This window comes from Vidua macroura, chromosome 22 (genome assembly GCF_024509145.1).
Source record: "Vidua macroura isolate BioBank_ID:100142 chromosome 22, ASM2450914v1, whole genome shotgun sequence".
Taxonomy (NCBI): domain Eukaryota; kingdom Metazoa; phylum Chordata; class Aves; order Passeriformes; family Viduidae; genus Vidua; species Vidua macroura.
In genome coordinates, this window is record NC_071592.1 from 2,878,441 (window position 1) to 2,893,617 (window position 15,177).

The 15,177-nt window shown below is 50.2% G+C and overlaps 1 protein-coding gene across 2 annotated transcripts in view; it reads left to right on the top strand.

Annotated features, from left to right (window-relative positions):
• GRIK4 (glutamate ionotropic receptor kainate type subunit 4) overlaps positions 1 to 15,177 on the top strand; it is a 125,681-nt gene that overhangs the window by 62,628 nt on the left and 47,876 nt on the right. For both annotated transcript variants that reach the window (XM_053997017.1, XM_053997018.1), the window contains exons 4-6: positions 1,962 to 2,127; positions 7,503 to 7,681; positions 10,976 to 11,029. In XM_053997017.1, coding sequence (XP_053852992.1) covers positions 1,962 to 2,127; positions 7,503 to 7,681; positions 10,976 to 11,029 — 399 coding nt within the window. The remainder of the gene's footprint in view (positions 1 to 1,961; positions 2,128 to 7,502; positions 7,682 to 10,975; positions 11,030 to 15,177) is intronic.

Here is a 15,177-nt window from a genome sequence, read left to right on the forward strand (position 1 = left end):
TCAGAAAGGAGAGGTGAGTGCTGGTGCCCTCCTGAGGTGTTTGGTTCTCTTGGCTGCCCTCCACATGATGTAAACCTGCAGGAACTCTGTGGGATTTACATCCCAGGAGCATCAGCTGGGACACAGAGCCCAGCCAGAGCCCCCTGTGCCTGCAGCCACCCCTCAGGGACAGAGAGCAGTGTCCCCAGGCAACCACCGAGCACCAGCTGGAGTGACTGGGGGATGCTCAGGGGGATGAACCTGTTCTGTGTTACTCCTCTCATGCCCAAAGAATTCCTTTCCCCCTGTCCAGAAAAGAGAATTGCACTGGGGCAGTGTGACATTCACCTTCTCTGGACAGACAGACATAATTCTGTCTCTCAGGATTGCACAGAGAGGAGAGGAGAAAACAATCTTTATCTCTGCTCCTTGGTTTTCCCCATGTGGAATGTGGTGTGGAGATTGTTCACCTGCAGGGATTGCTGGGCTGGATTCTGGTGAAGGTTGTTTGGGGTCAGTGACCAGTGGGATCCAGCTGTGCCTCGGGCTCTCAGCAGAGTCACGAGTTTGTAAATTAGTTAGATAGGTAAGTAAGAAATAAATATATAGAATAAAATAGTATCTCTTTAAATAGTATATTAATGGAATATAGTATAGTTTTAATAAAGCTGTCCTTCAGGCTTCTGATCTGGAGCCAGACATCAGCATTTCTTCCCTGAGTCAGAGGCTCCTTTTCTTCCGACAGGGCAGAGCTCTTGGACAGGAGAGGAGGGTTCCTGGGGTGAAGGCAGGGGTGACCAGGGCTGTGCTGCTGGATTCCTTCTCCCGTGTCTGCACCTCTGTCCGAGTCCCCGGCTGGGGCTGGATCACTCCCAGCGGGGATCAGGATGCTGCCAGGAGCTGCCCTGTCTGCTCTGCTTGCAGGAACCCACCTTTCCCTCCTGGCTGCGGGCTGGAATCAAGGCAGATAGCAGCTTATTGCTCCTTAAGTTCCCCTCTGCTAACCAACAGCTCCTGCTGCCAATAAAGCAGCCTTCACGAGCTGCTAATAGGCTCTCCCAGGAGGAGAGAGGTGGGAGGCAGGGGCTGATGGCTTCGGGAGGACCAATAATGGAGGGAGAGAGGACTTGACACGCTGCTAACAAAGCTGTGGCAGATGTTTCCCTTTCTCCGACTTCTGCTTCTTCCAAAATAATTCACGCGGCAGAAGGAAAACAAGATTGCCTCTCTTTGTCTGGCTGAGCCCGCAGTGTCTGGGCTCGGTCTGTGTGTCTGTTCCATCCGTGGTCTGCAGGATGTGCAGCAGAGCTACCTCAGAGCGAGCCCTGCGGCTTCCCAGCTCCCGAAATTCCCCGTGGAGCAGCATCCAGCTCCAGCTGCTGCTCCTGCATCAATGACAAGCCCAGCACTGCTGGTTCCAGCCCCGTCTAGCCTCCTGTTGGTCAGAAATGCCCAAAGCTTCTGGCTGCTGCAGCTGTTCCTCCTCTGCCCAGCCTCGCCAGCGCGGGGTCATCTTGTTCTTGCCTTCATCTCTGCTAATTAATGACCTGGTGGCACCTCCATCCAGCAGGCAGGGCCAGATTCACAGCCCTGGATGATCCCTGTGTCCTGCACAGCGTCCTTCCCAAACGAAGGCTGGGCCCAGCTACAATTAGTGGCCCAGCTAATTAGGTTGAACTCACACGGAAGGTTTCCTGCGCTGTAATCACAGTCCCCGATGCCTTTCTCAGAGTGGCTCAGCAAGACTTTTCCTGCTCCGCTCCTTCCCGTGGCTTTTCGTTGCTGTGATAATTATTTTCCTCTGCTGCTGCACGAGTCCCACCCTCCCCTCTTGACTCCAGTGCTGCTTCTGCAGTTTTATTGGGATATTCCACTTTCTGCCTGCTGTGTGTTTCACACCACAGGTCCTTTATCGCAGATTTACTTGTTTTTATTTCTACTTCCTCTTTAATTATATTTTCTTTCCTCCTCCCCACGCTCAGGTTCCTCACTTCAAAGTGGCTCCGGAGGAGTTCCTGAAGCTGCAGCTCCAGAGGTTCACCACCCTCAACCTCCACCCCAGCAACACCGACATCAGCGTGGCCGTGGCAGGAATCCTGAATTTCTTTAACTGCACCACTGCCTGCCTCATCTGTGCCAAAGCTGAATGTAAGTCCTGGCCAGGCCCCTCTGCTTCATCTCCTTTTTGTTTGGTGCTTGCTGGAGAATGTCCCAGGTCCTCATGTCTCTGGTCAGAGCAGCCTTTTCCACTCCAGCTTCTCCACCCTGGTGCCCCATGGAGCAGTTTTTCAGAGGAGGAAAGGGGATGGGTAGAGATTATCCTGCCTTCTGTCTGACCATCTGAAGAGCATTTTGCTTCCACAGATGGGGCTTTGAATAAGAAAAAAAAAAAAAAAAAAAAAAAAGGTGTAGGCCTGTTTCTGGAGATTATTTTTAAGCAAGTAAAGCACTTTGAAATATGGCTTGCCCAAAGGCATGTGCAGTTTGTGGCCTAAAAGCAGGATTTGAGTAATAGCACAGTGCACGCCCTCCTGGGCTCTGCAGCTGTGCGTTTTCTGGTGATTGTGCATCTGGACAATGGACCTTCCACCTCGCCAGGGCCATCTCCACCTCACCAAGTACCATATCCACCTCAGCAGGGCCATCTCCTCCTCAGCAGAACCATATCCACCTCAGCAGAGCCATATCCACCTCAGCAGGGCCATCTCCTCCTCAGCAGGGCCATCTCCACCTCTCCAGGGCCATCTCCAACTGAGCAGGGCCATCTCCACCTGAGCAGGGCCATCTCCACCTCGCCAGGGCCATCTCCACCCTCAGCAGGGCCATCTTCACCTCGCCAGGGCCATCTCCACCCTCAGCAGGGCCATCTCCTCTTCAGCAGAACCATCTCCACCTCTCCAGGGCCATCTCCTCCTCAGCAGGGCTGTATCCACCTCGCCAGGGCCATCTCCACCTCTCCAGGGCCATCTCCACCTTGCCAGGGCCATCTCCACCTCGCCAGGGCCATCTCCACCTCGCCAGGGCCATCTCCGTCCCTGCAGAGCTCCTGCTGTGGCAGGAGCAGGCTCTGCATCCCTCTCTGCATGCCTGGAGCTGAGTGTGTCCTGTGCTCTCTGAGGTCACCGAGCAGTAGATTTGGGGTGGCCACATCAGCTCTGGAGTTTGCCAGAGACAGCGTGGGAGAGGGGCTTTGGGAAGGCCCATGGGAGCAGGGCCGGCTTTGGGAGTGCTGCTCTGTCACTACTGGACACGAAATGAGTGCACAGGAGCTTGGTAAGTTCAAAGGAGAAAAAGACCCAGTTCTATTCAAACATCTGGTATTTCTAGAAATCCAAAGGTGACCGTGGTTTGGAGGATGGAATTGCCACCCCTCCACTGGTCCAAAGATCAATCCATCATTTCTCTCCACCCACAGAGAAATATGTAAACTATTCTATTTATGCATGAAATTGTGTGGGAGCTCTGACTCCCAAATATGTAAACATTATCAGAAGGCTAAAGAAGTTTTATGAGAACTTTAACACTTTCAAAAGAACTATAAAAGAAAACTTAACACTTTTAAAAATCAGGGCAACACAGCTCTCTGGTGGGACCAGCTGAATCACAGAAATCACAGAATAATGAGGTTGGAAGAGACCTCTAAGATCATCAAGTCCAACCCGTGCCCTGACACCTCAGCTAGACTGTAGCACCAAGTGCCACGTCCAGTCTTTTTTTTAACACATCCAGAGATGGTGATTCAACACCTCCCTGGGAAGACAATTCCAGTGCTTTATTATTCTTTCGGTGAAATTTTTTTCCCTAATATCCAAGGAAGGAAAGGCAGCACCATTCCCAGTCAGCCCTGGGCAAAGTCCCCAGCAGCAGCTGCTCAGGAGGGTTCCAGCACAGGGGCTCAAGGAGCAGGAGTGTCTTTGCCTCTCCTTTGTGCTTGCTGTGCCCTGAGGGCAGCAGGCTGAGGTAGGTCAGTAAATCACCTTCAGTGAGCAGTGCTCACATCCACCCCAGGAAAGGCCCTGGCTCAAAATGATGCAATTAAAATCATGCAAATGGTCTCCCACATCACTCCCAGAGCTGGAATTTTTCATTGTCTAACCTTAACCTTAAGCAAGAAGGGAAGCAAAGATAATTAGGTTTTCTCAGCTGCCGTGCAGGAGGCTCAGGGCTCTGCAGCCCTGCCCTGCTCCTGGGCAGGGTGTCTCCCACCGGGATTAATATGATTAATATGATTTTTATTCAGCTGGATCAAACCCTCTTACCTGAAGCAATCCAATTTACCCAGCTCTGGTGCAGCTGCTGGATAACTCAATATTTAAGATGTGCTGAGTCCTTCCCAGACCCAGGGAAGCAGTGGGACAGGAGCCTTCAGCTCTGATCTGAGGCAGGCTTGAAGCCCAGCATTCCCTGACTGTAACAGAGCATAGACATTAATTGAGCTTCATGTAGGAGCACAAACCCTGATTTTCCCTTAGGACACGCACTGCTCCTAAGCACAGTCCTTAAACAACTAACTGGAGGCATGTCAGGCTTTTGGAAGGTTCCCTTGAGGCAGCTGAGGGGAGCATAAGAGCTTCCTGCTCATCAGTGAGGAAATGCTGTTCTGAGGGATGTTATTATTTAGATCCCAGGAGGGGCAAGCTGGAGCTGCTTTGGTTTAAGTGCGAGGCTGTGTGATGGGACCCCTGGGCCCTACCCTGCCACACTCATCCTGTCACATCCTCCCTCTGGGGACTGGCTGTGATTTCCCCTGGCAGGAGCAGAAAATGACCCTTAAAGCCAAAGAACTTGGGCCAGCCTAAGTGTAATGCCCTGGGGAATGTAAAATGCAATGCCAAGAACAGAATGAGATCTGTGTGACTCGGCTTGGTGGATAGAATAAGATTATCTGACTCAGTTTCTCTGGGATGTTCAAGAATTAGCTGGTTTGGGAACTGCTCTGGAAGGTTTTGTGTGATTCCACAGAAATCTTAACTCAAAAAGGCAAATGGAGGAGTGAATGGGCTTTTTAGGAGCTTCTCTGATTGTTAGAGGGGAGGGAATAACACCCAACACTTGGGAAGGGTGACCAGGGCACAGAGCTCCAAGGCCTTGTGCACATCCTTGGTCCTTTTTTATTTTTTATTTTTTTTTTTTTTTTAATTCAAACACCCAGGGAGATGTTTGAAGCAACGTTGTTGGGATTAAAAGTGAGGCTGGATGATGGGAATGTTCTCTTCCCAACCATCCATGTCCAGGACTGCAACCATCAGCTCCTCCATCAGCAGGAGCACTAAACAGGGATGTGGCACTCCAGGAGAGCTCCAGCTCCTGCCTTTCCTCCCTCCCAGGAGCAGCTCCTCCATCAGCAGGAGCACTAAACAGGGATGTGGCACTCCAGGAGAGCTCCAGCTCCTGCCTTTCCTCCCTCCCAGGAGCAGCCCTGCTGCTGAGAGCTCAGGAGTGGGGCAGCTCCAGATGTTTGCATAAGGAAAAATCAAATAATGAAGGTCAGGACTTGCCACAGGCCAGCCTGAACCTCTCTCAGAGCTCCCCATGGGGGTGTTCAAGCAGCAGGTGCCTGGTGCAGCCTCTCTGTCCTCACTTTGGCACTTCAAAGGTGCCAGGAGGAGTCTGCAAGCCTTTGCTGGGGTTCACATCCCTCTGAAGTGCCAGTCTGGCAGCAGCAGCAGCAGCAAGAGTCTCACATCCTCTCAGCATCAAACAAAGGGGAATCTCTGCACAATAGAGACTTCCCTGCACTCAGCAAGAGCAGCTGCAAGCAGGAGGCTGGATGAGGCTACAGGTAGGATCTAACGTGCTGGAAATGATAATTTCCTCGAGCTGAAGGTGGAGATCAAATGATTCTTTTTTTTTTTTTTTTTTTTTTTTCTCCTTCTGGTTCCATTCTTCCTCTCTGTGCCTGATGAGCTTTAGAAAAATTTTCCTGGGTTTGAGAGCAGCAGAGTTAGCTAGGATGAGCTGCAAGTAAACTTGGTGGTGTCAGGGCTGTAATTTGAGTCTGGTCCCCTGCAGATGTGGAACGAGGTGAAAATAAACCTTTTCACATCCTCAAGGGTCAAATGGAGGGCTTAGGTAAAATTTACTGTTCACCTGGGTTAGAAGACAAAAGAAGTGTTCAGGTGAGATCTCTGTGTGCTGTGAGCAGAGTGAATTCTCTGCCTGGTGAGGAAAAAGAAGCTGATGTGACCCAGAAAAGTCCTGGCACAGCTGTTTTTGTAACCCCTTGCTGTGTTCCTGCCTGTGCCCAGAGAAAAGGGGAGAGGCAAGGGCATTGCCAGGAGCTCAGAGCAAACTCAGAGTGCTTTAAACCTCTCCCTGTGAACGGGAGGCTCCTCATCTTGGATGTGTCCCTTTGCCTGCACTGCTTTCTTACCTGGTGAAGTGCTGGGAGTCCTTGAGAGCAGAGCTCCAGCACTGATCCCATCCTGCTGTGACCCTTCCCTGCCTCCCGACCTGCTGGGGAATGAGTGGATTGGTGCAGTCAAAAATAAGTCAGGTTAAGAGTAAAACTCTTGAGGGTTAAATTGCCTCTCTGCCAGCTGGGCTGTGATCCTGCTGATAGTTCTGTTTCTCCCTCCCAGGTCTCCCCCCTCTTTTGGGGTTGTCTTGTGGGGATGGGATGTGTGGCTACGCTGTCTGTGTCTTGCTGACGAATCCATCTGCTGCTTCCTCTGGTCAATCAAACCTGGCAGGAGGTTATTTCTTGATGAAACTCAGCAGCTGGTGACAAGAGAGGCTCTATCAAAGCTGCTTTCTTGACTAACAAAATCTGCAGCAGGAGTTTTGACATCTTATTAGGCTTCAAGGCAGCTGTGTTGGAAGGAGCCCTTGACGTGCCCATGCTTATTTTTGTCACAATTTTTTAAAGTTGTATTTTTGCAGTGACCTCCAACTCTCGGCAGAGCTGCTCATCCTCTTGGGAGAGAGCAGCTACCCATCAGAGTGCTCCAAGATCTCTAAAAAAACTGCACCTTCCTGGGCACCTAATCTGGGAGCTGGAAATGCAAAGGCTGAGGGGGAGGAATAATCCTCCAGTAACCAGAACAATTCCACATGCAGGGAGATAAGGGAGACCTTGTCTGGACCTTGTACTGAAGGTCTTATCTCTTCCCAAGCTGAGTCTGGGGACACTTTATTTTCCTGGAGAAGAGCTGGAGTAGCTCCATCACTTCTCCTTCCCTGCTGGACCAAGCAATGAGTCCTAAATCCTTTTCACTTTTGTTTTCTGGGGAACAGCTGGAATAGCTCCATCATTCCTCATTCCCTGCTGGACCCAGAATTGAGCCCCAAATCCTTTCCTTTCCTCTCCCTTTCTCTGGGGAACAGCTGGAATAACTGGAAAAATAATAACTCCATCATTTTTCATTCCCTGCTGGACCAAGCACTGAGCCCCAAATCCTTTCCTTTGCAGTGCACACACCCAGAACTTCAGGAATGCATCCTGCCATGGATCACCATGTTCCATGGGAGAGCCAAGCCTCAAATTCAGATGGATCTGTTCTTTTTCTCTCTCTCCTCCAAAGGCCTTTTAAACCTGGAGAAGCTGCTGCGGCAGTTCCTCATCTCCAAGGACACGCTGTCGGTGCGGATGCTGGATGACAGCCGGGATCCCACCCCGCTCCTGAAGGAGATCCGAGATGACAAGACAGCCACCATCATCGTCCATGCCAACGCCTCCATGTCCCACACCATCCTGCAGAAGGTGAGGGTCCCTCCCCTGGCCCTTGGGACGCTGCTGCTCCCCCCAGCCAGCTGTTGTGGGATGTTGTGGTGCCTTGAGAAGGCTGAGCTAGAGCAGAGCTGGGCAGAGCTACAGAATAAAGCAGGGATTTATTCAAAGGATCTCCTCCATGGATCCACCTTGGGCAGCACCAGAGCCCAGCCAGGGCTGCACCCAAGATGAACCAAAATGGTCCCAAAATGAACCCAAGAGGAACCAAAATGGTCCCAAAATGCACGAGCGCTCCCGGGGGCTCTCACTGGGATCAGCTCTGCTCCATTTGCACCTTGCAGTTCATTGTCCCATTCCAGCTTTAGCCCCTGCACTCCCATCCTGCTTGTTTTTCTCTCTCCAGCCCACGCTGTTTGTGCTCCTGGGCCTGAGGTTTGGATCATTTGTCCTTGGTGCCCAGCTGGAGCAGGAATTGTTTTGTCTCCCTGCTCTGTGCACAGAGCTCACCATCCCATAATATGAACCCCAGACCCACACACTGAAGTAGCTCAGAATATGAAAAACAGAAAAGCTCAAACCTGAGGCTTCAATTGAAATGTGAAAATTCCACAGCAGTGCTGGGAATGGGCTCTGCCCAGTGGGGAATTGCCATTGATGGAATTTCCAGGGCTGGATCTGTGCAAGTGGTGGTTGAATTGCTCCGAGGGGATGTGTTTGCTCTCCACAAGTGGTGTTGCCATCCAAGAGCTGTGAAGGACTGCTCAGCTCTCTGAAATGACTCCTGTGCCTCCTTTTTCCTCTCCCGTTACGTGTCTAACTTTTTCCTTCTTTTTCTTTTTATTTTCTTATTAACCGAGATTTTATTTGAATCCTGTTTATTTTTAAATGGTCTCTGGCTGCAGTTTCTAGCACATGTTTTGATAGCCTGCTTCAAAACTGAGCAGTGGCTCCAGATGGAGCAGAGTTTCCCACATCCTGGAGGGAACAAGAAGCACATTCCTGAAGGGAGGCAGGATCCAAGCACTGGGATCCCCCTGGCTGCTGCAGCATTCCACGCTGTCCTGGCTGTTTTGTGTGTCATCCAAAGGCCTTGCCTGTGTCAGATTTACCCCCGATGGCATCCAGCAGGGATGTTTTTATCATTCCTCTCTCTCCCAAAAGATTTTTATTCCACTACATGCAGTTTTTATTTCTAAAGAGAAAGTTTGGGGGATTTTTGGGGATTGTCTACTCAGGGGTTTTTTTTGTGTGTGTGTTTTTCCCCCTTTTCCCCTATTGCTGCCTGGCTGCTGGGGGCTGTCCCCCTCTTCTGTTGCTACAGTGACTTTTCCAGGCACCCACATCTCCCTGCCCAGCTCCAGCCTCCTTCTGCCACCCCTGAGAAGTGTCAGAAATTGCCAGCATTTCCCAATAAAACCCAATTCTTCCAGCCAGAGGACTGTAGGAATGGAGGGTAATAAATAAAGAGCTCCTGATTTGACAACTTCTTGCACCGTGTGGGGCTGGAAAGTGTTTTATTGGGAGCCAGGGACGGTGGTGCTGAGCATCAGGTGAACCCACATCCTATCCCAGAGCAGGAAATCGCTCTGTGGGTTTGCTGGGTCTGTCCCAGGAGAGCAGCCCTGCACAGTGAGAGGAATTCACAGTTTCTCATGCCTCACCCTCCACAGATGGGCTGGAGACACGTGGATGATTCCCAGATTCCCAGCTCCCAGCTGCCAGGGCGGGGTGAATGGATGGGAGGGGCACTGCTTTGCTGCTCACCCTGATTTCTGTCCTTGAAACCAAACACCCTGACCTCAAAGTGGGTCACGGGGAGAGCTGGCATTGTCACTGTCCTCAGGAAGGGATGAGCAAGGGAAATGGGAAGTTTTGCTGTGCAGGGGGTGGAAAATGAGGCGGCCTCCTCTGGGTTCAGGGGACTCCTTGGAGCAAACTTTGCTGTGTCTGTTGTGCCACCTGGGCAGGGGACAGGGTGACAATGTGCAGCCAAGGGGCTGGGCACAGCCAGGCCTGAGCCACCAGCAGTGGTGGTGGCCTCAGGCTTGCACAGGAACAGCTAAAAGGCAGGCAGGAAAAGGGAGAGGTGCAATCCAAGCTGCTCTTTCTCTCTTTCCTTCCCTCACTTGCTGTTCTCGCAGCTTCTGGGAAGGACAAAAAGGAACTCAGACCAGGGGGTGCTGCCTTTGGTCCTTCCCTCCTCGCCTCCCATTCCTCTGTGTGGTCTGCACTGCTGGGAAAACCTCTTTGCCAGGCTCTGGAAGCTTGATTTGAGAGCAGCTGTGCTTGGCAGTGGAACAGAGGCTTCCAGGAGCATCTGCAGATTAATGCCCCACTTTCCTGAGCATCTGTTCCCACAACCAGCTCCTTGTGTAGTGAGAATTTTGGGAAAGGCCTTCAGTTATCTGCTCTGTGATCTCTGGAACAAATCATCCCCGTGGAAAATTCTGTGTCCTTCTCTCTGCATCCCTGGACAGTTTTGCCCTGTTTTCTTCCATTTCTGTGGCCAGCCCAGCCCTGTCTCAATTCTGGAGAGCAGGCTGAGTTACTGGGTCTCATCCATGCTCATTAATTTGTAGGATTTGAGCCCAAATCTGACTGATAAAACTGGAAAACCACCAGTGGCTTGATTGTCCTTTTCCTGTAATTTCCAAGAGCTTTTCCTGCCTTTCTCTCTCCATCGTGGTGTTTGTGGTGGAATGGACAAGCCTGGAGCTCTCAGCTGCTCTTTTCCCTCGTTATGCCCCAAAACAGGAGCAAAGCAGCATCCACACACAAAATAAGTAGAAATCCTTATTTTCCTCTAAAACCATAATGGGATTCCTCATGCCAAGGGGTTCTGGAGCTCTCAGGACTGGGGCTGCAGGACCCACCTCACCTTTCCAGTGTCTCTGTGGACCACTGGGGTCTGTCAGGGGTCCAAAAGCTTTTCTGCTGGGAGTTCAAAAGCTTCTGCTTTCCACAGGCATCTTCCTTAGAGTTTGTCCTTGGATGGATGCAGGAATCCCTGAATTCCATCTCGGAATGCCATGGAGAGGGCAGGGATGATCCCAGGGGTCTGGAGCTGGGTCATTTCCCTCTGTGCAGGTGCTTTGTCAGGGCTGGAGTGGTCAGGAGACCTCAGCCAGGCTCAGTCCTGCTGAAAAATTGCTTCCCCAGACTTTAATTTCCCAGCTCCAACCGTGCTGCTGTGTCTCACCCTCCCTTCCTGCAGGGAGAGATAAAGCCTGAAAAAGCAAAATGTGGCCCTGGCTCTGCCTTGCTGGAGTGGAGATTGGAGATTGTCAGGCTCTGGTTTAATCTCTTTTTTCCTCTCCTTCACAGGCAGCTGAACTGGGGATGGCATCTGCCTATTACACCTATATCTTCACTAATCTGGTAAGGAGTTTTTCCCAGCTTTTCCTGCCTGAGTGTGGAGTCATTTTAATGGGAGCTGATCCCCCTGACCCTGATCCTTGGGCAGAGCCACGTGTGTTGGGGAGGGAGGGAGGGAGGCAGGGGTCTCACCTGCTGCCTAGAGTCAAAAGGCAAAATCTTTCCAAACAATATCAAAAATAATATTTCCACAAGCAGTTCTGCAACGAAAGCTTTCTGTGCACACATGGTATTGGATTTCTACAGTTTTTATCAGGTTAATTAATTAGTTCATCTAACAGGTACATCCAACAAGAGACCAGTTGCCCCAGCAACCAACCCTTGGGTCTGCCCCTTGGAATTGCTCTGTGTCTCGTTACATCTCTTAAATTCTGGTGCAAAAGAAGATGTCCTCGTTAGAAATTCTTGTTGTTAAAATCAGACTAACCAGAATTGCAAGAAGGTGTTAGGAAGGGTTGGCTTATTGTTCTAAAATGTGAGAAAGGGCAGGAAAACCACTAGAAACTCTACAGCTACGTATTTAAAAGCTACGAGGCTACAAATATATGAAAATATATAAAAAGCGAAAAGATCTTCAGGCATCGTTCCTGCAAAGCTGGGAAGGTCTTGGGGAGGTGGAAAACGATTGGTGCAGCATCCAGAAGCAGGAATTGTGGACATTGTGACGGGAGCTGGTGCAATGAGATGTGCAGGGCTTTGGGAAGCTCCATGAGATGGTGGATCCTGATTGCCCTGGGTTTCCTGATTTTCCTGATTTTCCTGGTTTGTGGGGGTTATGCTGGTGTTGTCTCCCCCTCAAGGCCATTCCCTGTGTTGGAAAAGTCAGGGATGAGCACCTGGAAGGCATCACAGCCCTGTGCCCTGAGACAAAGGGAGGATGATCCCATAAATGCCGAGAGCAGGGGAGGGTTTGGCTTTATGGCCACAAATATCATTAATGGGATCATGGTGTGGTTAAACCCCTCAGTGCTGTGCTGAACAAGGAGTGATGGGCTGAGGCAGCAGGGGGGGAAATCCAAAATAAACATCAGAGGAACTTCTCCTCCACGGGGGTGGCACCAGGAGAGCGGGAACCCGGCTGTCAGTGCTGCTGTGGGGCTGATGGAAACCTGGGGGGTGAAGTGGAGCTGCCTCCCGGCCCAAGTGATTCTCCTATTCTCTAATTTCTATTAATATTTCTGGCAGGGAAGCTGAGAGCTGAATCACACTTTGTGTTTGGGTGGGAGACAGACGGGAAGGGCCGGAGCCAAACGTGTGGGCAGGGAGCTGGAGAGGAGAGGAGCAGGGGAAGGAGGGAATTGGAGGGGTTGGGAGCAGCTGGGCACAGAGTGGAGAAGGGATAAGGGCAGGTGTGGCAGCAGCTCTCTGGCCACAGAGAGAAACAACTTCCCCAGGCATTTTCCCAGGGAAGGCTGTGAGAAGCTCAGAGAAAAGAATGAGAAACAATTCTTCTCTCCACTTGCTGCACCTGCTGTGGTGCACGTGTGGAATGTGTCATGGGGAGTTGTTTACCAAAGGGTGATTTCTTAATTGGACACTGGATGGTGTTGGGATGGATTGACCAATTAGGCCAAAGCTGGACTGGGCTGGCTGGAAGGGCTACTGAGTTTCTTAATAAGTATAGAATAATATAATATAAGATGATATTATAAAGCAATTGCTCAGCCTTCTGCAATCATGGAGTCAGTGCTAATTATTTCCTGGCTGGGAATAATTCCCTGGCTGGGGCCTGTGGTGGCAGGGAGGGAGGTGTCACAGGGAGAAATGCAAGGAACAGAAAAGGCCACGAGGCTCCTGCTCAGTGTCCAATCCACAGGTCAGTCCAGCAAGACAAACTTCACTGATGCTGTTCATCCCCGTGGGATGAACAAGGGACGTTCCTGCAGGGGTCGGGCAGGGAGGGAGCCTGGGGGTTGTGCTTTGTGCCCCAAGTCACGGTGTCACCGTGCTGGCAGAGCTGCTGAGGGACGGTGCCATCCCTACAGATGTGCCCACAGTGCCAATCCCAGCCATTCCCACTCCCAGCGGGTATTTCCAGTGCTCCCAACAGCTGTTCCTGTCCCACTTGCCCTCCCCAACCCATTCCCAGTCCCACAGAGCAGGGCTGGGCACACACTGAGGGATTTCCACCTGCGCATCACCAGCAGAATCTGCAAAAAAATGTCTTCTTTTTAGAGTTGTTTCTGTTGTCTGAGCAGCATCTCACGGATGCTACTCTAAAAATGAAGCTCCCACCTCCGCCCCCACCCAGTCCTGAGCTCGGGTGTGATTAAGCATTTGCTGGGGGTGAAATTTGCCTTTCAAACCCATTCATCTCGTGGAATGCAGCTATGGCAGGTGAGAAAGAAATGAGTTTTGCTGCCGTTCACTCTCTCAGGGTATTAATCTGTTTATCCAGGTTATTTTACCACTTTATTCACAAGCCCAGGCCTTAGCAGAGCTAACGGGATTTTTGGCAGGGATCATTATGGGAAGGTGACATCAGACAAAACCTGGGCAGATGGAAGAGATGTTTAAGGAAATTAGTAATATTTAAATGGGGATTGGAGATGGGAGTGAGCAATTTAGGCTCATAAATCTGGAGGGATTATCAAGCTCCTAATGAACCCTCTGAGGTTCTGCAATCACTGCCTAATAGAAAAGATAAAATCATAGTGAACTACTGTCAAGGGGAGCAAGCAAAAAGATGGCTTAAATGGAGAGAGAACCCATCAGGAAAGGGAATAGAGAGTCTGTAGAGCACTGAGCCGCTTGGAGATGGAAAAATATCTCAGGCAAAAAAAGAAAAAAAGAGGAGAAAATAGGATAAAATGCTGAATTAAACACCTGCCCTGCAGCTCTAGAGGGGAGTTCTGTTTCTGTCTTTTAGCATTAATTTTATTTAATAAGCACATCCCAGCTGACAGCTCGTGGTGTGGCGCAGCTCTGCTCTCTGTGAGTGTGAGAGGAGGGAATTCTCTGTGTGCTGGGACACAGGAGGGGAATTTTGGGGGGTGATGGCCCCTCTGTGCCAGCCTGGAGGCTGCAGGGAGTGGCACCAGAGCTCTCCCAGTAGATCAGTGGAGCAGATGAGGAGGAACCCTCAGCCTCCAACACATTTCCATGGGAGCCGAGGCGAGCAGCCCGGTGTAAAAATATCCACAGGCTCCTTTCCTGCGTGCAAATTCATTATCAGCCTCCTTCAGCCAGCTCCAGGGACCTGTTTTTGTCAGCAGCAGCAGCAGCCTGGCAAATTTTCCAGGAGTCCTAATGGAACTCTCAGGTCTGGTGCATTTTTCTTCCCCACATCCTAGTTTTGGGCACTCCTGGCAGCCCTCCTGCCCTCCATCCCCTGGCAAAAAAATCCCCATCCAACCCCATTTTGTCCCTGGTATCTCCACGTGGTGATGATTCCCTTGCTCTGGGACTTTTGGGAGGGATGAAATTCCCTGCAGAGATGCTGGGATGATCTCAGAGCTGTTCATCATCCCTTCCCTTCTCCCTGGCAGGGCTGGCTGGGTCTCCACAGAGCTCACGGCCATGTGAGGGGACAGTGATGTGCAGAATAATAATAATAATAATAATAATAATAATAATAATAATAATAATAATAATAATAATAATAATAATGCACAAATAGACCATTGAAAGCAGACTGCTGTGCATTGAAGAAAATGTTCCTTCCAGCACTGGAAATCCCTGAAATCAGCAGCACAGAGTAGGAGGGGTGTTGGATGCCTCCAAAACCCCACGCTACAATTAATTCTTTTAGCTTGTTAATTCTCTGTAGCTATTGGGTTTTGTCTTTTTTTTTTTTCCCTCTCTGTTTGGTTTGTTGGGTTTTTGATTTTTTTTTTTTTTTTTTTTTTTTTTTTTTTTTTTTTGGTTTTTTTTTGTTTTTTTTTAATAACATCCGGACCTCAGGCTGGGTTTAAATTTCAAAATATTTGACAATTAGATGGGAATAATTGAAACAATTAAAACTATTGCTCCAAGGGGGAAGGTGTAAAGGAGGTTTCCCAGTGCCTCAAGTGCCTCAAGTCAGGCAGGGCAATTCACTGGGTGCAGTTTTGTTCCCTGACAAAATTGTGTGCAGGTGTTGCTGCTGATAAAACAGCTGCCGTGTTCAACTCCCACAGACCAGATAAATCAGTTCAGGTTGGGTTTTTTTT